At 39.9% G+C, this 27,372-nt stretch overlaps 2 protein-coding genes across 15 annotated transcripts in view; one reads left to right on the forward strand and one right to left on the reverse strand.

Moving 5' to 3' along the window:
• The window catches only part of ALDH1A2 (aldehyde dehydrogenase 1 family member A2), a 101,359-nt gene that overhangs the window by 11,753 nt on the left and 62,234 nt on the right, over positions 1-27,372 (forward strand). For 2 of the 11 annotated variants that reach the window (XM_039723139.1, XM_039723143.1), the window contains 2 exons: positions 12,347-12,512; positions 14,140-14,289. The gene's annotated coding sequence lies outside the window, so the exon portion shown is untranslated. Of the gene's footprint in view, positions 1-8,244; positions 8,267-12,346; positions 12,513-14,139; positions 14,290-15,635; positions 15,778-23,348; positions 23,489-27,372 lie in introns of those variants that run through there. The other 9 variants (XM_039723148.1, XM_039723149.1, XM_039723142.1 and 6 more) reach the window with 8 other exon arrangements.
• On the reverse strand, positions 776-26,490 carry AQP9 (aquaporin 9). 4 transcript variants are annotated; one of them, XM_039723152.1, is made up of 8 exons: positions 26,396-26,434; positions 25,713-25,792; positions 25,008-25,136; positions 13,826-13,952; positions 10,151-10,288; positions 7,954-8,072; positions 6,093-6,310; positions 776-1,063 (listed from the first exon to the last, which is right to left on the reverse strand). In XM_039723152.1, the coding sequence occupies exons 3-8, from the start codon at positions 25,107-25,109 to the stop codon at positions 901-903; spliced, it is 867 nt and encodes a 288-aa protein (XP_039579086.1). In that variant the 5' UTR covers positions 25,110-25,136; positions 25,713-25,792; positions 26,396-26,434; the 3' UTR covers positions 776-900. The 4 variants fall into 4 exon arrangements, with proteins under 4 accessions (XP_039579086.1, XP_039579087.1, XP_039579085.1 ...); XM_039723153.1 differs by lacking the exon at positions 25,713-25,792 and having other exon boundaries at positions 26,396-26,490; XM_039723151.1 differs by lacking the exons at positions 25,713-25,792; positions 26,396-26,434 and having other exon boundaries at positions 25,008-25,344.

Here is a 27,372-nt window from a genome sequence, read left to right on the forward strand (position 1 = left end):
TCCCACATTAAAAATTGCTCCCACAATGTCGATGAAATCCACCTATATAAATCAGCAGCAGCAGGACTCTTTAAAGCTTATACAGACCTAGGCTTTGTGCTGACCTCTGCACAGCATCAGCCCCTTGCTGGGCCATCTCCACAGGAATGAATTGTATCCAGAAAGCACAGCGGAAGAGATTCAGATTAGTATTCTACATAAGGCTTTTAATATTGGGTAGCATAAAGGTCAAGTAAATAATCTAAAAATAACTAAGCATTAGTGCTATGAAGACCCTGTGCAGAAGTTACCCTTTGTCTCTTTGGTGCTTACAACAAGCAGTTTTTACCTTTCATGATCATATTGTGAATTACTAAACTTAATCACTGAGGAGTTGATTTCTTGCTGATCAATAGTGGCTCCATAAACTTTAGTAAAGTTATTTTAAAGTGTTTCAATTACCATTTAGCCAATTTGAGTATTGTTTTAAATGTTTAGGCAAGCCATTCTTAAGAAGTGAGCGCTGCTCTTGCACATTGATTCAGCACTGAACTCCTTAACTAGCTATGCATGCAGTTTTGTATCAATATCTTAACTATTTTCAGTTAATTAGACAGCATGATTAAGATCATATGAATTGAATTAACAGGTCAGTGCAACTTCTCACTACAATTGCATCTAGGATAACTTGACCTAAAAGCCGTATGAAAAGGACAATTTAGCCTTCCCATACTTAAGATACCAATTTTGAATGTGATCAGCCCAATGTTTCATGGAAGTGTTTCATGGAATGACTTCTATACAGAATTGCTGCTTTGAAAGGTGAGTTTCTAGTCAAGACATATGGGTTTCATAGAGTGGTCCAAACAACCATTTGCATAAAAACTGCACAACACAATGACAGAGAAAATTCTTCACTTCTTATGCCATATTGCTCAATTCATATTTAGCATGCACATCATTTTCTTCTCCTGGCTGAGGATCCGAGTGATGAATTTCAATAAAAATGACATAGATCATTGCTCCAAGTACACCTCCCAGCAGAGGTGCAACTATAGGAACCCACCACCAATTATTACCAGCCCTGTAAGACAAAAAGAACAAGAATTAGTGTTATTTGTTACTCTGGTGAGCACCTTTCTGTGAATTAGTCCCTGAACAGATCCAGTGGTGTGCCACCTGCTATATTGCAGACCTATTTTGTCTTATGCCCTACCCAGGCTGGTTCTGATTGAAATGCTGAATATTGCTATACTGCAGACCTATTTTGTCTCACATTTCTGTAAATGGGTGACACCCCCATCTGCCCTACCCAGGCTGGTTCTGATTGAAATGCTGAATAACAAGCACCAGACATGGTCTGTGTGCTGTACTTGCTGTATTTTAGAAAATAAGGCCTTTTTACTGCATGTCTGTTTGAGGAGAGAGGATGATTTCTGCCTTGTGACAAGCACGTTTCACTGGCTTGCAGTGAAGTGAAAGGGCACGTATTTATTGCCCAGCAATCTTCACTTGTGCTGTCCCCAGATGCTTGTGAACAGATTTTTAGGGTGTTACAAAAGTGGCTTATTTCGTCTGCATGAAATAAGCCACAAGTTCATACCTGCAATAGTTTATATTATCTTCCTCTTGGCAAATATAGTAAATTAAACCGATTTTTGAGTAAATTTACCTTAAGCAGTATAATAAAATAGAGTGACTGTAAAGTTGATTATCCTTAACTGGAGTGGTCAAGATTCAAATTTCATGATGTAGTATCTTCTCTCTATGTTTAAAATGTGGTGTCTTTCAGCAAGAGGCAAATAAATGCTTAGAAGTTTTATACACCTAAACTTAATCTTAGAATTTTTGTATTCACTAAGAAAGTCCAGCATGCTGATTCCACTGAAATGTTTACATCTGCACAATTACCAGGATTTAATTTTAAATATGCAGATTTATAGGCATATTTAAAGTAAGACTTCCACCATTGAACTGTATAAAACAGTAAATAACAACCTTTTAATGCAGGAATATTGGGGTGGTAGAATTGCTCTCCTTTTCCTAGAGGTCCACATTCAGACAGTAAATAACTGAGTATGCATGTCAAAGCACAGAGTCTCTTGACTGTACTGGTGCATTAAGGTGTTTTGATTTGATAACATGCTGTATTAATTGAATATGTGAGTCTCCAGTGAAAATCCAGCTACCTCAATTTCACGCATATTGAAAATGGAGATTTTTTGGTTTTCTCCCAGAAATACAAAGGGACAAATTAATCTGTAAGAGGAACTTTACAGGAAGTTGCAGGGGAGCTTTTAAACTGTCAGGATAATTATTCAACACTCAGTTGTATAGCTTTATGCAGAAGTGAACTTGTGTATGTCACAATGCAATAATAGAACTGGGAGAATATTGGTGTCCTGTTGATTATGCTACTACTGCTCATTCAGAAATGCCTTGCATGTGTATGTTTTACCTTTAGAATTATTTCTATTTTGCCCTGAGGATATAAAGTAACTTCTAATGTTATTTTACTGAGTTTATAAATCTGTTTGTTTCTGAATCATGGATGGCTGTTGAGCACTTGAATTTCTGGAACAAGCACGGACTAATATTTTATTGAATTAATCAGCAGAACAAAAGTTATATCAAGTACTTGCATGTATTCTTCTGTGTTTATACGTGGGTGTGTAATGAAGGTGTTTCTTGGCAGGTTTCTCTCAGCCTGTTCCATGATCTGGCCTGTGCCTTGTCAGCTCCTGCATGCCCTTCTCCAAAGCACGGGCTGTGTTTGCAGCAGCTGTGCGTTGGATAGCCCGTGCTCAGCGCTGGGTGCGAAGCCTTTGGAGAGGCTGCTGCCAGAACTGCCGTGAGGTCAGTCAGGACCCGGCCCGGGAGGGGTTTCTATGGCACTCGGTGCTGTGTCATTGGCACAGGAGCAAGAACTCGCTGTGCCAAGCACGGATGGCCAAAGGCCCCTGAGTGCCCTCAGCCCCTGGCTGTGCCCCGGGGCCGGCTTTGCTGCCGGCTTAGGAGGGCACCCAGCCCGGCCGCCGCAGAACTCGGCTTGGCTGAGGGAATTCCTGGGGAACTACAGCGTCTGAGCTACAGAGACTGGGAATTTGGGCCCATTAGAACTTGTAGATACACTTTTCACTAGCCAGTTGCTGCGGGAAAGGGAGATACCGCTTCTCGTGAGGTAACCCGGGCTGCAGGGCTGCACCCCGGGGAGAATGCTAAATCCTTCTGAGGCCGGAATGCCGGTGCAGACAGGAGATTGATTCCCTCCTGGCCTTCCCGCAGTGCAGCTCCGCTCAGCGCTGCCGCCCCGTCCCCGGTGCCGGCGGCCACGAGGTGTCAGCGTTACCGCGCCGAACCGCGCCGGGCTGCCCCGGGCTGCCGAGGAATGCTGCTCTGGAGAGCCCCGCCTCCCTCTCTCACTGCTCTTCCATGCTCGGTTTTGCCTGTCAAAATCCAGTCTGGTATCTGGACTCAACGCTCTTGGCTGTTCTCTCACTACAGACAATACTTTGCTCCCCAATCTTTACTTAAGCTTATCAGAATATTAAGCATGTGCTTAAGAAAGACTCCTGGAAATTACTTCTTTTTCCCATGGAAAATGGCCTCTGTTTGCAGCTACTCACACTGGCCGACACTGGGGTGCCAACCTAAAAATTTGCTAATTTTGCTGGATTTCTCAAAATTCTCAAAATTTTCTTAAGCTTATCACAATATTAAGCATGTGCTTAAGAAAGACTCCTGGTTCTCTGATGGGAGCCTTTAACCAAAACAAACCGTGGCTAGGGAAACCACACCCTAGCTTGTGTCTTTGGGCTTGGTTTTGGGGAAAATGCTCCTTTGGGTGTCTGTGCAAAATGTAGTAACAGCAACATTTAGAAAATCCCTGCTCAAATGCATTCCTATCATCTGGACAATTCCATGGTCCAGCAGAAGGGCTCCCCTCCAGTCTAGTTCCCTGCCTGAGAACGTGATAAAACCAGCATTTATTGTACCTTCAAGCACAAGAGGGGTTTTCTCTGCTGTGAGGTAATTATCTCAATGTTTAGAGCATTTGCTTGGGAGCAGTGTAGAAAGTCTTGCTATTATTTATCTGATCTGTTCCAAAGTGAGGATTTCCTGGTGATCCTGGCTGTTCTATAGTCCATGCTTGAACATTCACTGACATGGACTCAGTAGCCTTGGGAGATGCTTCCATCCTCCCCCAAAGAATGTTCAGTGTCCCCTGAGCATTTCCTGCTGCTGGGTTTGTACAGCACTCCCCTCGTGTCTCTGTGGAGGTTTCATGCTCGGGCCCCAGCTCCTGGACATGCCTTTACTCCAGAGCTTGAACACCAGCCTCAAGGTTGTGAATTCCATTTAAATGAAGATATCCAAGGTTTATTTGTCAACTGTTGCTGTACCACTTTAAGTTGCTCAGGTACAGCAGAGCATCAGACAATTTAGGATCCTAACTACAATCATTCAGGCTTTTCCCATGGCTCTTCCAGCTATCTAACAAGGCTCAGGTTCTTCCTAAGCCTCACCTGGATCTGTGCAGTCAGTAAGTAAGGACATATTCCTGTTGTATGATTCCCTTGGACTTGACTATAGCTGTAGACTTTTAACTGAAGGCAGGGAGGAAGAATTCTTCCTCAATTTTTCTCATCCCTTATATTGTTTTAAGTTCTGGCAAGGATCAGAGATCTTGTATGTTATTTTTTATGTTCACATTTTAAAATTTCTTAACAAGATCTTTACAGTGGGTCTGCATTCTTGCTCCTACATGAAACCTTGATCTACACTAGGAAAGAGTCTGTATTGGTGTAGATGTAGAGTTTTCTTGTAGTTTTTTTCATGTGTGGCCATACTTGTAGAGAGAAGGGGAGTTCACAGGTATTCTGTGACTAGATCAGGCCTCCAAACTTTCAGGAATGTAATAGCCAACTTCATAATACATTACCAATTATAGAACGACACAATGGCTAATACCACAGCCCACAACTACTTGTGATTACACAGGTATGAAGAGAGGAGAATCCTGAGAGTGGGATATTGCTCTGTGTGTCCTTGTTTTTTAAAATAAGTGGTAAGAGCTACTGGGGAGGAAAAGTTTGGATGTAGCCAGACCAATGAGCTGATCTCCCACCAGCAGCTGACCAGAGCTGGGCTACATCCAGCCTTGGCTCTGGCCTGTGCTGTGGCTGTGTGCCTGTTTCAGCTGTGCCATGCCTGGCTTTTTTTGTATGAGAAAAGCTTTGCTACTGCTTTCCTCAAATAAGGTACGTGATTTGTGTAAATAGAAATCATACTGAATAAATAGAGATTATTTGTGCTTCTTTTATTTCTTGCTAAAATAAAATCTCTACTAAGCAGAGCTCTCCAGTGGCCTACAGTACTACTGGGGATTCCTACTTGTAAATAACTGGGAAAACAAACAATACAAAAATAAACCAAAATATCTGCTTCCTGATGACAGATTACTCTTGCTTAGATACCCCAGAGTGCCTCTTACCCCGGCTACGTGTAAGATGTGGACTTGATGTGCAACTAATTAGCTGTGCATTAGGCCAGCCAAGAGCATGTGTGTGTGCACACGGGGGCTTGAGAGGGCTCTGAAATGTGGGAAAATGAAAGGAGCTTTTCCATTCACTCCTTCCCTCCCAGCCAGGAAGTCAGGCTTTTAGATTGCTGTATATTTCTGCAGTAACTCAAAAGTAATTATAGGCTAAATCAATCTGATATGTCTCTGTTTTTTACAGCACCCAATAAATATTTCCACCTAATTCTCTCCTGATTTTTTTTTCCCCCGAAAGCTGTAGGACACAAGAAGAAAGCACTCATATTTTCAGTGACCTCTAAGAAGCTCTTATATTTTGGGAAAGGTCTTCTTGAAACAATGATTGATATTAGAGATTATGCATGTTTGATTTGCTCTAGGAGCAGGAAATCCTTTTTAAAGCCCAGTTCCTAGAGGATATCTGGCTTAAAATGCATGAATAGCTGCTTCTGGTATGTAAAGAATTACCTGTATGTATATAAAGTATGACTTGGTACCATGTTGAATCAGGATCTTACTTTCCTAGAAACATTTTTAGCCAGGAGCATTTGACTTCATCTCCAGGCATACTTACGTGAATACTTCCATCCCCCATCCTGCAATGGCTGTGAAGAGCCTTGGGCCAAGATCCCTGGCTGGGTTCATGGCACAGCCACTGTTCATTCCCAAGGAGCAAGTAAGAACAATTATAAGAAGTCCTACTGCAATCGGCTCCAGGCCCTTGGGTACGCTGTTATTTTTGGTGTCAAAAATAGCAAATATAGCCAGAAGAAGAACAGCTGTTGACATCACCTGGCCAAGGCAAAGAAAAGAATATTGAATAAATATATGTAGATTCTTTCCAGTAATGAAAAGAGGGGCTATGGCAGCTTTGTGGATTGGAGTGGCTTAGAGCTGGTATTTAGTTTTATCCCACTATACAGAATGGCAAAATTTGGAACTCAGTGCCTTTCTACTTCACAGTAATGAGAAGTTTTGATATCTCTGCTGAAAGACAAAGACAAGAATTGTGCTGAGGAATTTGAAAAAAAAAATCTGCCACAACCAGGTGGGGAAATTTGAAAAAAGAAATTTGCAACAAGAAGATTTAAAAGGCATCTCCTATGTGAGGTCTAATGCTTTGTTTCCACTTTTTTTTCCCTGTCAATTTTACACTTTTATTCACTCAATTTTTGCTGCTAAAGCAGTTCTGTTTGTATAGAAGTGTTTTATGTAACTGTAGTTTATGCTGATAATTTAGACTAGATATGCATCTCTTTGTCCAGGTATTGAAAAACGTCAGAAGAAAAAGTGAAATCTGTCAAGTCAAAACTGAGCAGCTAAAATTAGGAGTCCTCAAATTAGGGTTGCATGTATAACTGTACCATGAACTCTGTACTGCATATGCTAATTGAGCCAGTGGAGGAAATTTTCCTGGAATTACTTCAATGCAAGTCCAGCTCTGCTTAAATCAAATGCTTTGTCAATGTTGATTTTGCTAATAATTAACTTGATAGGAAAACAGACAAAAGCTTCAGTGATGTCAAAACGTTCAATTTCTATACTGATTTGAAGAAGCTTAAGTTTGAGTGGTTTAAAAATTATTTGGTTTTCGTCTGCTTTTAAATTTGTTTTGAAACACGCATGGGTAAAAAATATCTTAGGGAAAAATCTGTTGACTGATCCAAAGATCAAAACTGTCTTTCTTACAAAACTTCAAAATAAGGCTTAGATTTTTTTTGAAAGCAGATTGCACCATCTTTTATGTAATTAATTTCTGTGTTCAGGCCATCCCTTGTTTTTCATCCCTTACTTATGCAGTATTTATTTCATGTATTCCTGAAGAAGATGGGTAAGTTGATTAGAAGTATATAAAATATACTTCTAAAATATAAAATATATGAAATTTCATTTTTTGCTGTTGCATAAGTGGAATTAAAGGACAAAGCTTAGAAATGAAGTTGTGGATTTTTCAGATTCAATAACTTGAAAAATAAATACTACAAATCTATCTGCAAAAAAGAAGGTTAGAGAGGTGGCTTGTGGAAGCAGAAAACTCAGTTGTTCAGGGTATGTTAAACTGTCTGCTTAAGCATTATTTAAGGAATAATAGGTCCACAAAATGGGCTGGATTTTGATGTAAGTGGACATGACTGCTGAGATTTATGGAGAAACATTGATTTATGCTGAGCAAAACCTCTTACATGTATTGCTTTAAAGACATTTTGAGTGCAACAATTAAGATGATGTATGAGAAAGAACAACTTGAAATTATTTTGCTTGTAAAATATAACCCCCTGCAAACAGCATTGCATTCTCATTGTATTGTACAAGGGGACATCTGGCCAAAATGGTGAGGTTTGGCACAGTTTTTAGCTCTATGTGGTTTTTTACTGCTTGGCTTTACAGGTTTTTTTACATTTAATTTGTAGAATTAAGATAGCAAGTGCACTTACCTGATCTGCAAATCCATTTACGAGGGTCAGATAGGGAGCTGGATATGTTGCAAAGATTTGTGCTGTTGCATTTGGTCCTGTGACTTCAAGTTTTCCATCACTGTACTCCATAAAGGCATCTGTAGAAAAAAGCCAGTAACTGCTTGCACTTCTCCATAAACTTTTCTAGGTTTTCTAGGACTAGAATATATGTGATAGGTCTGTGTACTTCACATTCTCACCTAAAACTGATCTCGAAGGTCCCTTCCAACCCAAACCATTTGGTGATTCTCTGATGTTTTTTTTCCCTAGGAGCACCATTATTGGATTTGAGGTGATGTACTCCTCCTACCCTCCTGTCTCATTTCTCCTCCTGTGCCTTGTTTTGTGTACCACAGCTTTCCAAATGGGGCTGATCTTCCCCTGCTCATAGCTCCAAACTCAGTTCCAAGGAGCACTTTCTGATTCTCAATGCAAATGTGTTATTCTGCAAGAGGTGCTACATTTTTCATAATGTCCCAAGAAGTGCACAGCATCCTGATTGTGCAGTTGTGGATTCCCAGCCACCAGGAATTACTGCTATTCCATTTGACAATTGTGCAGTTTTAGAAATAGGAAAATATTAAATGAGGTACTCAAATCTTCATAGACAGACATGAGTAACAAACTCTAATCCATTATTCTATTAGTGGATCTGGTGATGAGATGATACTTGTGAATAAAGAAATAGCTCCCCATCTCCCATGGAAGTCATGGTGACGGTGATAAGCTTCTCCTAAACCTAGCAGACAAATCTATTTCTCCTTGTTTCTGTTTTTTCCAGCTTTGCTTAAAGTCACAACATGAGTGCAGAGAGTTTACTTAGATCAGGCTCTTATTTGAAGAGTCAGATCATTCTGTGGCATTTAACTATTATGGGGAGAAAAAATGGATGATCTCCTATGTCTGTTTTTCTACCAGTGGCTACTTCTCAGTGGACCTCAAAGAGTTCATGAAAGTCCTACAAGTTGCAGGAAGTAAAAGCTATAGAAGGGCTTTGGAAATTAATTGGAGCAAGAGGAGGACTTGAGCAGAGATAGGGATATGAGAAAATCCTGCACTCCTGAATATGAGGAAGATGTCCCTAACCTAGACCTAAGCTTCCAACTTTGGTTCCCTACCTACTGCTGCCCTTGTGGCAGAATACAGTGACTCCCCTGTCAACCCCATGTACATGTTGACACACTGCTGCATCCTGGCCACTGCCCTGATTCTCGTTGTCAGGCTTGAGGAGGACTTAAATTCAGATGAAAATCCTGTTGCAGAATTCCAGTATCCAAATTCTAACACTGACCTTAAAAAAAGTAAACAACTCTTCCCAAAACAGTTCTCATTGTTCCTAAAGATTTTCCTCTTTGGGATTACTGTGGGTACTGAACTAACATACGAGGGGCATGTCCATTTTTGTTCTTCCTCGGCTGCACCGAGGCCCAGCACAGTCTGCAGACATAATGCCCACAGGAGGGAGATGTTGGAGGAGATGGGCTGGGCCAGTGGAAGCAGAGTTTTGGAGCAGGGGGTTGGAGCAAGTGATCCAGCTGAGTGGATTCAGTCAGTCATTTACTGTTTTTTCCTTTTCTGGCACATTGTGTAAAAACCCCTGTGCCTCAAGTATAGGAGGAATTTTTTTCTTTTTCCCTGTAAAATATGTAACCTGTTTATCACTGTACCTGGAGTTCATTGCCTTGGAGAGTCACCTCTCGAGGGTGGTCTGAGGTTTGGTCAGGAGGGACTTGATCTCATATCCTGTACCCTCAATGAACGATGTTGGTGATTCTTGCCTACAGGCACTTGTAGCAGGTCTTTAATGTTTCTAATTTGCCTGGAAGATGGATAGCCCTATATCCTGGCTATTAAGTAATTTAAAATCCTTACTGAGAAATACATGATCTCAGAGTATCTGATTTCCCATGAATAATTTTTCTAAATATCAGAACATTTCCTGGAGTATTAAGTGTTTCAGTAAATTTGTAGGGTACCTGGAATGTTCAAGCCATTGTTTTTCCTTTCAAACTCTTTATGCGCTTTCCTTTCTTCTTTTGTAGCTTTAGCTTTATTCCTGCCATTAGCCCTGTGTGAACAAGAGTCCTCTGCCTGCCTGACATTCATTGAAAAATTGGGGCCTTAGAGACTGCCTGACCTCTAGTTTGTCCTGTGAACATGTCTAAGGTGTACTCACTGTAATAAATCCCAAAGACAGCCGCTGCTCCAACGAATGCTCCCAGGAATTGTGCTAATATGTAAATTGGTAATTTGGTCCATTTTAATCTTCCAGTCACGCACATGGCTAATGAAACAGCTGGGTTTATGTGACCACCTGAAAAATAAATCAAAAATTAAGTCATGTGGATGACTCAGATACATGAGAATAGGTGAAGGATTTGTAAAGATGTGGGCACTTTTGAACACCAGAACAGTACATGGTTTTCTAGATGTTATTTTGCAGTTAAATGGTGACTGCAATTCAACTGAAGCAAGTTGGATGAAATCAGAGGAGGGAGGGCAAAAGCCACTAAGATGCATCTTTACTCTTGATGCTTGTGGACTGTGCTCTTTATCAGACTGCTGTCCTGCAGGATGTAACTTACAGACAACTTTTCCAGAAAAATAGTTACCTGCCCCCTTGGTTGGGATGGGGAGGTCCCTTATTCTGCACTTATTCCCTCTCCTCGAGACCTTTGGCTTTATTTTTAGGGGAGAACTGGGGCAGAAGAACATTCCTTTAGTATCCCAAGCACATATTAGGATTAAGGACTCTTACTGGCTTGAGCATGTATCTTGAGACAATTCTACAGTGCCCTGGATTTGTCATGTTTGTGTCCCTGTCTTCAACTTGGGGTTACTTAGGAACTCAATTTTCATGGAGACAAAATCAAATAACGTTAGAGCTGTCCAGTTTCATGTTGGCTGTTGGTGAGCTGTGCCTAGCTGGAATCTGGGGGCAGCAGTGCATAGTCCTGCACCATGTTTCTATCTGGTTCTTGTGCTTTCCAGAAAGGTCCATGATAAGGAAACTGATAAAGTAGCCGTGCTGAAACAAAGTTCAGTTTCCTGTGAAACTTCCTTCCTTTTTTTATTGAGGAGTAGCTACATCTGAACTTATGCATGAAAAATATTTCAGTAGCATTGGAATTCTTCATGACAATTTTAGTTTCTAAGATATGTTTATTTTGTCATATGGTCTCTTCCCTCAACATCTTTTGTCAACAAAAAAGGTGTTGTATGGTCTTGGAAAATTTTATTGCTTACAGATACATGATTGCTACTTAAGAAATACAAATTGCCAAATAAATGAACAGGTACTTCTTTGTAATAAATACTGAATAATAAAAGCCCCAAATTTTGCAAGTACATAGGAGCCTTTGCTTATCTTCCAGATAAGGTCTTATTTCAGTCTGTAGGAATATCAGAAAAAAATGGCCTTTGTCTTTGGTAAAATAACTGAAAGAGCATGTCCTTTATCTGTCAAAGATTAGTGATGGAGAAAGGGCTTCTATGTACAGTTTCTGTGTTTGTTTGCACTTCAGGTCAGTGAGTCATTATCTTATGAAATCCAGGCACCTTTGATACATAATGAACTGACAAACACAGATAAGCTGGATAAAACCTTCTTTGTAGCATTTCCAAATGCTGACCTAGTAGCACCAGTCTCGAATTAAAAGCTGAATTCCTCACTGTGTTTCAAATTCTTCAGCACGGAGCAAATAGATAGATGGCACCTAATTTAACAGCCCTTCATGTGAATTTTGATTAATTGTTGTCTTGTCTTTTGTTCCTTACTCTGGCTGGAATTAATAATTTTCCTTTCTTTCAACACCTGATTTTATTTCCCACCTGTATATAATACAGGGTGACTATGATGGCCAGGACAAGTTATAATAATATTACAGAGGCCTGATTAACATTAAATATGGAAAGGCAAAGTCTAGTTGAAGGCCCTCATGCTGACACAGGGGAGTTACAAGATTCTTGGTTCCTGTACCACTGGTTTAAAAAAAAATTCACTTTGGACAGTGTGTTCCTTCTTTTGTAGTTACAGTGATCACAGTCATGGCTCTGAAATGCTAAGTTGGATAAAATAGTGGGAAATTATCTAGATATTGAGGAAAACTGGATGGAAGAAAATGAAAAAGGGGAATTTTCCTAAATAAAAAGCTCAAATTCACCAAGCATGCAGACTATGTATTTTGTTAGCATTAATTTAGAATTACGTAATGAAAAATATTTTAGCACTACCTAAAAATGAGAATTTGACCCAAGAGCCTCAAAAATTGCTAAAATATTCTGCATTGGAACTTGTATTTTGAAGTGTCCACTAGTAATCATGTGTTGGATAATAACAGCCTGTTGAAATATCTGTTCCTATTTTTCACAGAGAAAATGCACTGCATGCAGAATCCTTTGTCATGGGAAAAACACAGGAAGCACAATACTGCAACATCTGCAACTGCTCTGCCCTGCTGGGATTGAACTCTAATTTTCTACATAATGATGGAGATGAATATCCCTTAAAGGTGCAAATGTAGGCCAGGTCTTCACAGGTTTGTTTTCATGATACTGCATTAGAAGAGTTTAGCTGCCTCCATGTAAACCAAGAGCTGTAGTTAAAAGTTGTTCAGATAATAGGAATGTGCTGCTGAATTAATTTTGTGTGATATTAAGGAACAGTTCTGGTTTGTGTCAGTGGCAGTGACAAGACTGCCTGTTTTGTAGAACCTGGAGCATTTTCTAATGTGAGACTTTCTAATGGAAACCTTCTGCATGGTGCCTTTTTAAAAGAATTTGTAAAGAGAAGAGAAATGGCCACAGTAATTTCTGTTACAGCAACTATTTCTAATGTCCTAATTATACCTAAAGAAATTTGTCCAGGCCAACTTGACCCTCTTATGAAGGGTAAGAAATGCCTCTATGAGACCTCAGAGTACAAGGGCACCATTTGCTTCAAAGGCCAATATAAAATAAACTCTGCATACAACACAAAGTATTGTGTATTTTTATGCACAGCATTGTTCTTGCAACCCATCATTTTCTATTTTAAAGGAAGACTCTAATTGTTAAATCATTTATGTTAATGTTTCCAATCTTAGTTTGGCCAAATTGAATGGTGGAACTGGGAGACAAGGCAGCCTCCAACATGGCACTTGTGGACACTGGTTAGTTAGCCCAGGTAATTTAGCCCCAGCTAAAGAGAGACTCCTGACCAATACAGCTTGAGCAAGTGTTACAGCAGGAGTAAGGGGGAAAGAACAGTACACTGACAGTGTCATTGAATGGATCTCTGGTACTGAATCTTTCTGCTGTTTCTGCTTTCTATGATCTGCTGCTTCTGTGAATAATCAGACAGGAACAGACTTGCTACTGCCTGTCATAGGACATGAAGAAACAAATTGCACTCTGTAAGATGGATCCTGTTCATTTTACCCATTAGTGGGTCATTCTGCATTCTGTGTAGCTGGCCACCATTTTATCTGGTGACTGCTAGATTGCTCCTTGTGGTTATTTATTTAAACACAGTGCATGTTCTGCCTAGGATCATCTCTATTGACAGAATTTTCAAAGCAACACCAAGCAGATTTCTAATTTACATGGAACACTTTCCATAAAAGCCAGAGAGGTCTGCCAAGGTTTTCACACTGTAGTTGAGATCACAATTTGGTGGGACATTTTGTCAAACAGAAAGAATAACGGAAATAAGAACACACAAGTTTTACTAGCAAAACTCTGGTGTGGACTCTGCTGTAAGGTGCTTACTGCTGCTAACTCGTGACTGTTTATACCATGGAGTGGAAGCCCTTTAACAAGGGTGCCTTGGCACTGCAGCAGTAAATGCTAAACAAGAAAAAGAGCCACTTACCAGAAACGCCCCCGGACACGTAGACCGCGATGGTGACTGCCATGGCAAAGCCCACCGACACCGTCATGGGCCCGCCGTGCGCCCCGCGGCTCAGCACGGCCTGGCCCACGCAGCCACAGCCCAGGGCCTGGTGGGGAAAGACAGGTGTAAATCACAGCTCTGTCTGTCAAGTGCTGCTGGATGGGACTTCTGCTCTCCTGGTATAGCTGCAAATGCTGTTGAATTCTGAAACAGTGCTGGGGTTTGTCATGTGTGCCATTGCTGGCTTTGCTGCAACGCACTTTTGCTTTTTATTTTCCTCGTCTCTGTCACAGGGAAGAATGTCTGCTAATGAGGACCTCTCTCCACACAGAAAGCTGTTCTCAGGCACAATGAGGGGATACTGAGCAGAACTTGGAGCCAAACAAGATTGCACTGCCTCTACAACAAAACTCTGCATCTGAAAGTGAAATTAATTCTGTGAGGTAAGTTCTCAGCTCCAGAGTGATGTGATAAGTGATGAAAAATTTGCTGTAAAAGTTATGAAAGATAGTTCAAAAAGCTTTTAATGTTTAGTGCTTAAACTATGGGTTGAGACAACTTTCTGGTATTTACATTGTGTGTTATCGTTATGCTGACTTTATATCATCTATTTCTCTAGCAAAATATTTCACTGGCTCTGCAGCTTGAACAATTAACTGAAGTGGAGATATCTAAATAATTCACATTGAAGAATTCTAAATGAATTTAAACTAGTTTGGGATTTTTGTTGGTTCTTCTCAGAATAAAGTTCAGTAACAGGTTTAAATATTTGCTCAAGATGATGTTTATTCAGTTTGAAAGCCTCTGCTTACCTTCAAGCATATGTTTAGAGCCTATTAAAATGACAGGAAACATATTCAAAGGGACAAAAACCTTTTAGTTTGAGATAGACTAGCTGATTCATTTCTGTGTCTTTGAAAATCTGCTTTTTAAATATATGCCTATGTGCTGTGCTGAACAAGGAGCCAATACTCTATGGAAGCTCTCAAATAATTTCTATAGTCTGAAAACTATTGCTTCTCTGCAGCTGTAAGTGATGTGAATCACACAATTTCTGGGATGTGACTAGATATATGTTGAGCAACCTTATTGCTTATTTTCAGTTGTGAGGCAGTTGCATTCAGAAACTGCAAAGTAATGGGAAAATCTGTCTTGTCTTAGAAATAGACTGTACCAAAATGATTTGGTGATTGAGGTTTAACAAGCAAGTTCTGCTAGAATAGATGCAATTTAAACAGGAAAATCATACTTTTGTTTCCATTATTTCCCCAAGGGTTTCAGCTAATACCAAAATATGACAGAAAAGCTCTCAATAAATTACACTCCTAAGCAGCTTTTGAATGCAGACGGCATTTCTAAGTGCCCTGAGACTGTGTCATGCCCAGGTGCAGCTCTTGCCTTGAGGTCATAATCATGTAAGCAAACAAAACACTCACTGGTGCCAGAGTGTTGCAGCTCTGGTTATGTAAGGGTAGGGTGGTGTTAGATAGCCACAGTTTATTGGACTGTATAATTAAAAGCTCCAGGACACAGGGCAAGCTCCAGTCAGCTGCTGTGCAACAGACGAGTCACGCTTGCGTTAGCCCTGCTCTCACCTGCAATGCACGTGATAAGCACAAATGCAGATAGCAAACCAAAATAACACACGTTGGAGTTGGTCACAGCTGAAATGACATCTTTTTTTAAACTTCATATGAGGCAATTCATAATGCGTTTGTATGTTTAAAGGGAAAGAATGGGTTGCTGGAATTCATAAGAATCTAGAGGATGTGGAATTAACATGCTCTAGTTCTCACTTTGCAGATTTCTTAAAAGGAGTCTTCCAGAAACTGCACCAAGCAAGATTTTGGGAAAGATATGACTTAGATGAAGAGCAAGTTCAGTAGGCTGCTCTGGGCCCCTGCACATACTGGGGTGCAGGTTGAATTCAGGTAAACAGCTCAATCTACAAGTACAGTGTGCACTTGTGCTCTGAAATGGCACAGGCAAAGTTTTGCAGATTCAAAGGCCATTCTTTTGAAAACAGTACTCCTTTCTGTAAGGATGATGAAAAAGAGAACAGAGTTGAGAAGATGGTTATAGAAAAGGATAGGGGGTAGCAACATCTATGTATATCAACTACTAATTCACAAGAGAAGGGAAGGAAATAATGGAGGGAGGCTGTGGGCTCCCTTTCTTTATTACCAGAACTGAGGAGAGTCATACAGAACAGCTGTGTAGTCCTCTTGCACTGTAGCTCCTGCTCTGCAGGCCTTGTGGAAACACACAACTACAGATGCTCCATTTCTGAGCTAACCTCTCTCTTCTACAGAGAAAACATGTGAGCCAGCTGGAGCACAGCTGCACTTGGTGGACCTGCTCATGTACAATGACTAAATGCTGCTGCAGGCACAGCCAGTGTGTGCCCAAAACTGGGAGCTGAGCCTGCAGGTCTGACCTGTGTCACTGTAATCCTCTCTCCTTTTGCTGACCTTTTAAGAATGAGAGAAAAGTGTTGCCTCATGCCTACTGTAGCTAGGTTGGCGCAACTGGAAACTATCACCTAGTCATGTAATTACACAAACAACAATTTAATACCTTGTAAGTCTTTGCTTGACTGAGTTAAGACCAACTAAATAATTTAGTTGTAATTAAATATTCTAAGATTTTAGGCCAAGCTCAGCCATCAGTTGCACCCACAACACTCACTGATTGAAGAACATGGAGTAAATGGGAGTTTAATTTACATAGAATGTAGCCAGATCTCTTTATCTTATCTTGTCTATCTTATGTTGCCAGGTTTTCCTCTCAGCAATTGTCTATAGCTTGATGTGCTTAAAATTACTGGAGTACTTTCAGCACTGACTTGTTTTTGTTCATAAAGGCATTACTGCCCTGAAGAATATGCTTGGGTGTGGAATAACTCTCTGAACCTTCTCTACAAAAAAAACTTGCTTCATAGCCCATTAGATCATTCTCTTTGTCTTAGCTAACAAGGCTAATGTTAGGAAAGGAAAACAGCTGGCCTTCAATGAGTGTAAGGTCCTGTTACTGTCTGGAAGCTTGCAGGACTTTCTGTATCCCACTCACCAGAGAGATTATAGATAATTTTGCCTCCATCTTTACTATTTTCAGGATTTTTCCAAATGCTTGTAATAGCAATTTTCAGTGTAAATAGGATTTCTGCAAGACCTGAAACCACAATTTTAGCTGTTTTCCTACATGGCCAGTAAAGTTTTAGACATCTTAAAGAATGCTTATATCAAAAGCCCCTTTCTAATCACACAGTCTTAGAAGTGGTGTGCATTTATAGCCACACCTTCTGACTGTCACATTAAAGAGGCAACCAAGCTTTTGAGCAGTGTGGGGGCAATGAGCTGTGCAATGCTGGACTCTGCTCATCCCCAGCTCCAGCTGTGGTGAGACACACACCTGCAGTGGGTTCCACAGGTGTCCCTGCAGGCAGAGTGTGGCCTCCATGGCTGCACAGCTGATGATGCTGTGCATGAGTACAGGAACTCAGTGTGTTATAAGGAATACAGTCAGCAGGTGCAAAAAAAATAGTATTTAATCATAAACTGCTCACTTCAGCCATGAAATCCGAGAAAAATAGTGGCTGTACTTGCCCTTCTGTGCAGGTAGGGATCTGTGCCTATGAAAACTTTACAGCATTCTTCATGGTGTACTGTAGTCTGGTGCAGTTCCCCTACCCAACATTAATATTTCCAAATAGGATTAGCTACTTATAAAAGTAGTAAATAAGCTTTTCAGTTTGAGGTGTGGTAAATTGGTGGTGTCTTCCTAAGGGAGTGTGTTTTAGAACTCACTTTCATTTCCACCCCCTTCATTTACAAATCAAGTCTGCTTAAGAATTTACCTATTGAATTTCATAATAAGATGTTTTCTAATATTAGAAACTCTTTCCACACATAGATGTATTTTTGCTGTGTATTACATAGGATCTTAATTCAGATAGGGTTTCTACGCATTCTTTCAACAGGCACAGTAACGCTAAAAGTAACAAAAACAGAGACATGTTAGATCTTCTAAAATTCAGGGCATTAGCTCTGCAAGAATTCAGGTTACAGGAAAACCCTTTCAGGAAAGACCAGTCCTCATCCAATTTAATGCTTAATATTTGGTATATTTTGTTAAATCAGAGAGTACTTAAACTTTTAAAGGTAAGATAAAAAATACAGCTTACCAGTCACAGCTCTTATTTTATCATTAATGAAATGTTTTGGTGGGTTGGGGAGGATTTCTGTACGTTATGATTTAATCAAGCTTAGAGCAATAAAAAGTCACTATATCCGTTCTCCTGATGTTCTTCTGGGAAACAACCAATATCCTCCTGGGTTCAGATGGATTTGAATTTTTTTTCAGACTTGCTATCTCATAAATAAGGGGTGCGAAAACCCCCAAGCCCTTACATTCAGTTAATTAAGTAGTATAGACATAAGCCTTAAAATTATTGCCATTTTGAAACCATTTTCTAGTGACAGAAAGAGACATTACTACTTGGAGACATGACTTTAAATTTAATAAAACTTCAGATGATTTGCGTATGTGAAGCTTTAAAAACGTATAAATATCAGGTTCAAATTGCTTTGTGGGAAAAAAATAATGAAAATATTGAATATGAAAATATGCTGTGTTATATAAACTGATGCTTTTAAATTTTATGAACGCTTTTGCATATGCAGTAGGAGACAAATAAAAGTTTGAAATCACGTAGAGAGAATGCAAAAGTCTGCATTTTCTCAATTATGATTAATATTGCACACTCCATCCTGAAATGCTAAATGCTTTTCTTTCCTGAATTATAGAGGGCAACTGGTTTGAGTCAGTTTCTTCACTGAAGCTGTTTTTATTTTCTTACAAATTTTTAGAAATTCAGGAAAGAAAATGAAATGTAATATTCAGACACAAACTTTCAGGAATAAAACATTGGCTGTTGGGCTAGAAAGAAAAGGCCAGGCAAAGGAACCAAATCTTACCTAGCAGCCTTGAATAGAAAAAGAACCTGTTCAGTGCTGCTTCCCTCCACCTTACTCATTTCTTCTTGAGCTATAATGCTTTGCTTCCTACCCCAACTGAAAAGCTTTAAATCTTTCTAAACTACTAAAATATGTTTAGTCTCTGCACCACCTCTCAGGGAACGGGAGTATTGAGAAAGTGTGCAAGAGTGGGCATTGAGGAAGGAGGTTTTCTGTCCTCTTCCTGCAGTATAAGGGTGCCTGTTCCTTTTCTTTTACTCCTTCCTTTGCCTGCAGAAACAGGGGGGCTGGATCTCTGCTGTGTCCTCATGGTTAGAGGTACATGGTTAGGAGTAATTAAAATCTAAGCTGTTTGCTGTTGAGGGAAAAAAAAAAAGAAAGCTGAATGCTTTTAATAGTAAAGAAACCTGTGAGGAATGGGTTAGAGGAACTGAGTCACATTTGCCTTTAAACTGGACCATGGATTGGAGAGCTCCCTAGAATTTCCTTTCAACCAGAATGGTTTATTGAACTGTTGAGATCACAGATATAAACTCACTGCATAGCACAAACTACATTTATTGTCTTTTATTCTGTTCTCCAACTGTTTATGACAGCTTTAAAAAGTTATTACTTTTATTACCTTTCTTTTATTTGGTGAAACTTTTGAAAAAAACACCTTGTAAATTTGTGTCTGTGAAATATAAATTCAAGTTTTGCATTCACAGTTGAAGGTTGGAAAGATGAAGTCTTCTGTAAGTCTCAGGCAGAGGTGCCTATGCTTCAGTCCTATAGATGCAAACTTTCTGGGGAGAAGGGGATCCACAAAAAAGGTTTGGGGACATTTAGTTCAACTTACTGAAACCTCTTGGTTAAACAATGAGTGTTGAGTTAGGTGCTGGGGCTGACGTTGCAAAAATGAAAATAATTTTCTTCAAAGCTTTCATGTAACACAACATCTGAGTCACCTAAAAGTTTGATATGTCATATACTGGGGAACCTAAGTTTGGATGGAAAACAAAAGATTCCCATGATTTTTCAGAATGTTTTGCTGCCTAAATATTTTGGGATAAAAGAATAATTAGCTAACCTTCCTCTCAAATTTTTCACACTGTCTAATATTCAGCTGAATTAAAGAATGACTTCTAAAGCAGAAGGACTGTCTAGAAAAAACCCCCTGATTTTGATAATAATAAGATTATAAAAATAACAACAGTGTGCAAGAACACCTCCTTAACCTCAGTACAACTAAGGGTCTCTGTTACCACTTTGTCTTCTGTTTGCAATGCTGATTTAGTACAGTTTCAAAAAGAAGAAGAGTTTGTATGTCTTCACCAGAATCATTAGCAAAATGTAATGCCATCAAAATATATGCAACTATATAACATTAGATTCATGAGTGGCATCTATTATTTATTGGTTGTACTATATTTTTGCTGCCAGAGACCCAAATGTATGGATCTCTGACATAAGAGCTGCTCTTCAAAGTGCAAACACTGCTAAGGCTCATGGTATTTGTAGCATTGTGTAATATTTTAAATGCTGAGTGACAGATCAAAATAGCAATTATAAATAAGTTTTAATACCCTCTTCTCTAGCTTAGACAAACTTAAGTTCACTAAGAGCTAATTGTACAAGATTCTGTACTCTAGGAAATTAATTGCTGATGGCAAACAAGACAACTGTTAGAACATGCTGATATTTAATGTTTTACCTTAGACAAAAGTTGCTGTAATTTTATCCTGTACGAAAAAGTCTCCCTTTCACGAAAATTTAGGACTTGGAATTTATCTTTGTTTAAAATTTCTAAGTAGTGGTTTTGTGTTAAATGTTAAACACCTATTTAAGGAGCAAAGGATCAAAAGTTGTGTTTTCCTTCATGTAATAACATAATGTAATGAGAATTCTAATGCATGTTTAGAAAAAGGGATATATGTTACCCTGCAGTATTGCAGTTAACGTGCACTGGAATGTAGGGCCACAAAAAGTAAATATAGAAAAATGGTTTCAATTTTAATCTTTTGGACTGAGCAAATCCATATAATGCCAATCTTGAAGATTTTTCTGAAGCAACTCAACTCTGCAACAGAGCAGGAGAAATAACTTGCATAATGAAGTGATCAGAATATAAAAACAGGACTAAAATATTTTGATGATAAATAGCCTTCCTCATTAGCTGAACTCTTTCAGGGCTGTCATGTATTCAGTTAATGCTTGTGCCTTGAATCCTCTAAGCACACACAAACATTTGCTTCCATGGGAGTTGCAGGAGGCTCCCCACCTCCAGCTGGAGACCAGGCTTATAGGAATATGTACTTAGGAATACATATATAGGTATCTATTAGGAGCATATATACTCCCCACTTGTATTTATATGCTAAATGGAAGCCTGTGTTTTGTCTCAGCAAGGAAGTGAATGCTGTTCTGGCCTCTGGAGATCCTGGCTCCTGTGCAGCTCCTTTCTGGGAAACTCTGCTCAGTAAGATGCTCTTGAGAGTGAAAATGAAATAGAAACTGTGTTAGGTGAGCAGTAGCTGTTAAAGGAAGCCACATGGCCTATTTGGCATCTCCTTTTGGAACTGTTTCAATTCAGATATACTTAATGGTGTAAGTCAGAGTAAATCCTATTTTGGTTGAGAGCAATGCAGTCAAGTTCCAAAGAGGAATTATGGAGAGGAGCATGATTAAAAGCAGAGAGGCAGTTGGATAGGTGAGTTCCAGCCAGACTCACTAAAAAGCCACATAAACCATCTATCTGATGCAGCCTGGCTTCCTGACTCTTTTGTGCTAGCACACAGGTGTTGTCCCCCAGATTAACTCAGAGAAGTCCCCCAAGGAAATGTACTGAACCAGGAAACATGATGGAGAACTAAAAGTTCCCTAGAGAGCTCTTCCTCAAGGGAGACTCTGGGGCCAGTCCCAGCTGCCAGAGGCTGAGACTCTCTGAGGCTGGGCTCTCAGCCACCATGGTGCAAACAGGCAGGTGTTCTCCCAGCTCAGGATGCTTCCAGGCTCCTGGAGTTTCATGTTTCTTACTGAAATTGGGTGCTTTGCTAAGCATGGCTCACGTGGGCTGTGCCTGTATTATCATGTTGTGTAATGTAAGCACCTGAGAACCTGATTGTGGATCTCCTGGGAGGGATTACTTATTTGGAGCATCTCCAGTCTGATTCACTGGACTGAGCATCCATTAATGGTCAGCACATTTCCTGTGACTCTGGAGCTCATCTTCTACTTTATTTTCACCTGGAAAGAATTTTGGCTACGTGCTCTGAGTCCATGCTGCAAGGCAAACTGCAGCATGCTAAGTAGGGCTGACCAGGAGATTTTATCCAGACTCTGTGCCCAGTGCCTTTCTCAAGCCTTGTTGTGTCAAATCTGTCTGACATTGCAGGCCACACCCTGAGGTGAAGGCTGGGTTTTTGTTTGATGAGTGATTCCACTTCCTAGATTTCCTGTTTGTAAAATAATGTTGCAAGACTGAGAATTACCAAAGATGGTAGCTTAGGCTCCTATTAGTATGTGGCCTTTGATGTTATTTTCTAGAAAAAATAGAAATACGTGATTTGGTGGGACAGAATTTCATCCAGCTAACTCCCAGCAGTGGGTCCCAGATTGAGGTGTGGTCAGTTAGCACTGGCTTCCAGACAGAGCCTGTAGCTAACAGAAATGCTGTCTCAGCCTCACTCCCTGGCACAGGTGCTCTCCACGGTCTCTAAACCCAGTCACAGCAACCCCAAGTGGCTTTCAGCAAAAACATGAATCAACTGTGCTGTAGGCCGTGAGCTCTCCTCCCCATTTGTAACAGCTTTAACACAGAGTTCTTCCACTATCCTGTTACTATAACTTCTTTTGCATACGTGCTGTTTTTCAAAGATTTCTGTCCTCTGACTCACTAGGGTGCCTCTTTCATTAGCTCCAATTGAAATTAAGGGTTTAATATTTATCTGCGCTTTAAGTGCTTATTAGCTGACACAGTTTAAAAACTACAGCAATAAATACAATCACAGACTCACAGAACAAACTAGATTGGAAGACCTTTGAGATCATCAAGTCAAACTTATCACCTAACAACACCTCAACAACTAAACCATGGCACTGAGTGCCATGTCCAATCTTTTTTTAGACGCCTTCAGGAACAGTGACTCCACCACCTCCCTGGGCAGGTGATTCTAGTGCCCAATCACTCTTTCAGTGAAGAATTTCTTCCTGATGTGCAACCTAAACTCCCCCTGCGCAGCTTAAGACAACAGCAGAAAAGGCAGTTTCTTCACAATAAACACTTGGTACTGCTGTCACTTGTGCAGTCTGAACACAAGCTACAGTAATAAATAGACTCACAGAACAAACTAGATTGGAAAAGACCTTTGAGATCATCAAGTCCAACTTATCACCTAACAACACCTCAACAACTAAACCATGGCACTGAGTGCCATGTCCAATCTTTTTTTAGACGCCTTCAGGAACAGTGACTCCACCACCTCCCTGGGCAGGTGATTCTAGTGCCCAATCACTCTTTCAGTGAAGAATTTCTTCCTGATGTGCAACCTAAACTCCCCCTGCGCAGCTTAAGACAACAGCAGAAAAGGCAGTTTCTTCACAATAAACACTTGGTACTGCTGTCACTTGTGCAGTCTGAACACAAGCTGAGGTATCCAAGCACTGAGAAAACTGCAGCTTAATCCAGGTGAGGCTCTTTCTGCTTTAAACCAAGACTGAAACTAGACAGGGTAAGAGAAATGAGAAACTCAGATTGTCAACAACAATTTTGTAGCTTCATTTTCTACTACACTCATATGGTGAATATACCAGAAAATAGGATCTGGGTTTGCATTTCCTTTCTAGCCTTGTGCAGCATAATATTAAATAATAGCATTTGCAGTCTAATCTGCACTTTAATATATTTTCTTCTCTTGCTTAATTTTATTAATGGAAAGAGGGGGAGGATCTTGTGGTGAGGGCAGAATACTGGAAGTCAGGTGATGTGGGTTTTATTCAGAGTTCTGCCACAGGCTTCCTGTGCAGGCTCCTGTAATCAGGTTTGCTAATATACAAAATGAAGATAATGACATTTCCCCTCCTTACCAGGGTGTTGTGACATTTAATTCATTAATGTTTGTAAAGTGCTCTGTGCTCCTTGCTTCTAAATGTGCTCCTTACTGTAATAACGTCTTATGGATGGTATTAAATTTGAGAATAATGTTATTTTAGTGTCGGTGCACTTCAGTCGGCTGAACTGTAGTAAAGACCATAATTTCCAGTATTTTATGAGCTACTGGAATTTTTAGATGACTTACTTGAAATTTAGCTGATATAGTTACAGTTATAAAACCTATGTCAGTACTGTGCCTGCTACCTTTTTCCCCCCCTTTTTCACTATGATGAAATATTTAGCAATACGCAATACTGCTTTGTCCAGACTAAAAGGAGAAAGAAAGAAAGTTTGGCATAAATAGTCTAGTTGCTTGACTTCCAGCTCTGCTACACAGCCTGCTCTCTCCCCTGGTGAGTCACAGTTCCAGTGCAAAATGCACAGAAAAACTGCACAAGAAATTAAGTAAAAAAATAAAATAAAATCTGGGGTTATAAAATCGGAAATTTAGGTGTTAATCTAAGTTGTAGCAGTACTATAGGACCAAGCTATATATATATATATATATAGATATATAATAGTATATTAACAAAACAAAAAATTTTAACCTTTAACTTACAAAATCTCCGAAGGTTTGGTAATGCAACTCCCAATAAGTTCACTACAAATCACAAAGCTAAATTCCTATATTACACAGGAAAACAACTAAAATTTTCTAAACATGCAGTACAATATGTTTGTTAATGTAAACAGAATCTGTGCATAAAATGAACTGCTGAGTTTTTAAAAACCAGGAGAGTATTAACAACATCCATTGTCTATATCTGGACTGTTCAGAGCGTGCTCCTTCACTGAAATTCTACTCCAAGATGAAATCTAATGCCAATCAGACAATTGTAGTACATAAAACAATCTGGTTTTTATAGGCAGTGATAATTACATGGGGTGAAGAAAGGAATTACAAACTTACCATCGTAGGAGCAATTCATTCAAGCTGTGCATGGTCAGGCTGTAACCTCACTGCTGGCACAGTACAAGAAAAACGTACATGTCCCCTTACAAGCACTGTCCAACATTAGATTAGTAGGAAGAAAGGAAAGCAGCTGACACTTACTATCAGTATAAAAGTTCCCAGGAACTCTGAGAGGGCTTCTTTAACCAGGCTGTTCTTCAAGGAAAATTTCTCCTTTAAACTCCTTTTGTTTTTCCGGCTCATTTTGGCTTCCTCTATTGCTCTGGTGCCCTAGTTACAAATACACACAAAATTTGTTCTGTATTCGTCCCTGCTCCAGCTGAACTTTGACACTTTTACTTAAACATTGAAATATGAGATTTCATCTTGTACAGCCAGTGAAATCATCTGACTGCAGGCATTGACAGAACCAACTCAACATGCCCTAACAATTCATGGGTTTGTCATTCTATGCCTTCTCTGAGTGCACTTCTATTTATACTGGTTAGATAATACCAGTAAGTTCACAATCAGATTTCTTCTTTTTTCTTACAGAATGGATTAATCATTACCTTTCCTATGTTACTTTTTTTTTTTTAATCCTGGTAAGAATGAATAAAATGTTGTTTCTATCATCCTGATCAAAAAGAAAGGCAAAAAGATAAACCACAAGTAAGGAACCAATATATAGTTGCAAATTTCTCTCTGACCTGGATTGGGATTTAAACCATGCTACTATTGGTTGTCAAAGAATTTTTCAAGGGGAAGTTGTAAAGAAAGCGAATGCCTGGGAGAATTGCGTGCTGTACCCTGCACACAAAAGCCCTTAACTTCTGAGACATTTCAGTGGCTAATGAGGAATCTTACCTTGGTGATGTGTCTTGAATTTGCATATTCACTCACAATACTCTTTTTGGACTAAATGCCTTGCTCTCTAGTGAACTTCCCTGTTTACAAAAGAGCAACGAGGCAGAATAAATTAAGAACATTTAATGAAATCTGCTTTGGTCCAGTGGCTCCCTGCAAGGCAGAACAGGGAAGTGAAGCACTGAGTTACTATATATTTCCTGTACGTTTAGCTTAAAAGTGCATGGTTGCTATAATATGGAGCATTATAATATTATTTTCCATGGTCTTAAGACTTGAAGTTGCCAAATATCTCAAAGAACTGCGCCTCCTAGAGAAAAATATTACACCTTTATTTCTTCAGCATCTTCATCAGTTTTATCAGATGTGATACAGACCTGACACTGTCTGGTTGATTTACAGGTATTTTCTGCTGTTTGGCTTGACACCTCAGCCCAGTTGTGGTAGATTATTTTGGCATGTATTGTAGGTGATGTTTGTATCTGTCCTAAACAGGGCAGAGCCTTACAGGGTTAGGGAAATGAGCCACTTGTTATCCCATCAGTGTTCCTCCTAGCCTCCAGCTAGCTCCTGATGTGTGTTCCCTGCAGCACTTACCACCACCAGCTTCATCCCTTAACCCTCCTGTTCTCCCCACCACCCACTTTTCATCCCTAACTGCTTTTCTGCATCCTTTCACTCACCTTTCTCTACCTGTGCATGCAAAGAGCAGTGTGTCCCCAGGTGGTTGTGGAAGCGCTGGCCCGTGGAGCAGCAGGAGCTGATGCAGCAGCAGATGGCAGCATCTGTGCTGGTGCTGCCTGACCGGGGACACCGTGCAGAGGCGGTGACACTGCTGCAGGACAGCTCCAGCTCCTGCTCCACAGCTCCTGCTCCACAGGTCCTGCCTGTGGCACAGGCAGCTGAGCCCTGAAAATAGCCTGTGTATGGCAGCTGGAAAACCTTTACCCCACACCACTGAGAAACAAACATATTATTCAGGACCTTAATTATCATAGCGTGTACGTCTGTGAGAGAATTCTTTCAGAATAATGTGTACATTAGAACTGAGGGAGGATGCTTGGGAGGAATGAGATAAACCACTTCCTCTCTTTCAGGAAAATGATAAATAAGTAAAGAAACATGTTTATCAAAGCAATTTTTAGTTGTTTGTCCACAGCAATTCTTTCTCTTATGCAGATGCAAGTCTTGCTCACCTAGTAGTATGTAGATACCTCTGAGTTTGGTCTCATAGCAGGTATAAAAACATTAATGCTATTTTTCAACTAATAGTGGGGTAACAACATGTCAGAGACAGAAATTCATACTCATTTGTCCAGATCATGATGACTTCCTTATATGAATTTTCTGTCTTTGCAGGGTGGAGAACTGCCACAAATACATCTATTTCATATTTACTTTTATCAGATTTTCTTCAATACTTTATAAAAATCATATGATTTAACTCCATTAATAAGAACTGGGATGCTAAGTTAGACCAAAGGTTCTCCTCAGCTCCATAATGAGAACTCAGGTGCTCTAAGAAAGTGTTGAAGAACAGAGTACACAGGGGAAGACTGCTCCCTTCGTAAATCCTTCCAGCTTTTGACACGTGGCAATTTAAAGGCACTGCCTCATTTTCCAAAGAGAGAAGGGGGCAGCTCAGAACATTTGAATTCAA

The sequence above is a fragment of the Passer montanus genome, unplaced genomic scaffold, assembly GCF_014805655.1.
Source record: "Passer montanus isolate IOZ18808 unplaced genomic scaffold, ASM1480565v1 scaffold5, whole genome shotgun sequence".
Lineage (NCBI taxonomy): Eukaryota > Metazoa > Chordata > Aves > Passeriformes > Passeridae > Passer > Passer montanus.

Excerpts from the sequence above, each read along its gene's own strand:
- AQP9 (XM_039723153.1), bottom strand. The coding sequence starts at position 25,109 with ATGAGCCGGAAAAACAAAAGGAGTTTAAAGGAGAAATTTTCCTTGAAG. Across the intron at positions 8,073-10,150 it reads TGTCTTTGGGATTTATTACA|ATGCCTTTATGGAGTACAGT; the intron begins GTGAGTACACCT and ends TTTTTTCTACAG. Across the intron at positions 1,064-6,092 it reads TGGGGGATGGAAGTATTCAC|GGCTGGTAATAATTGGTGGT; the intron begins GTAAGTATGCCT and ends TTTGTCTTACAG.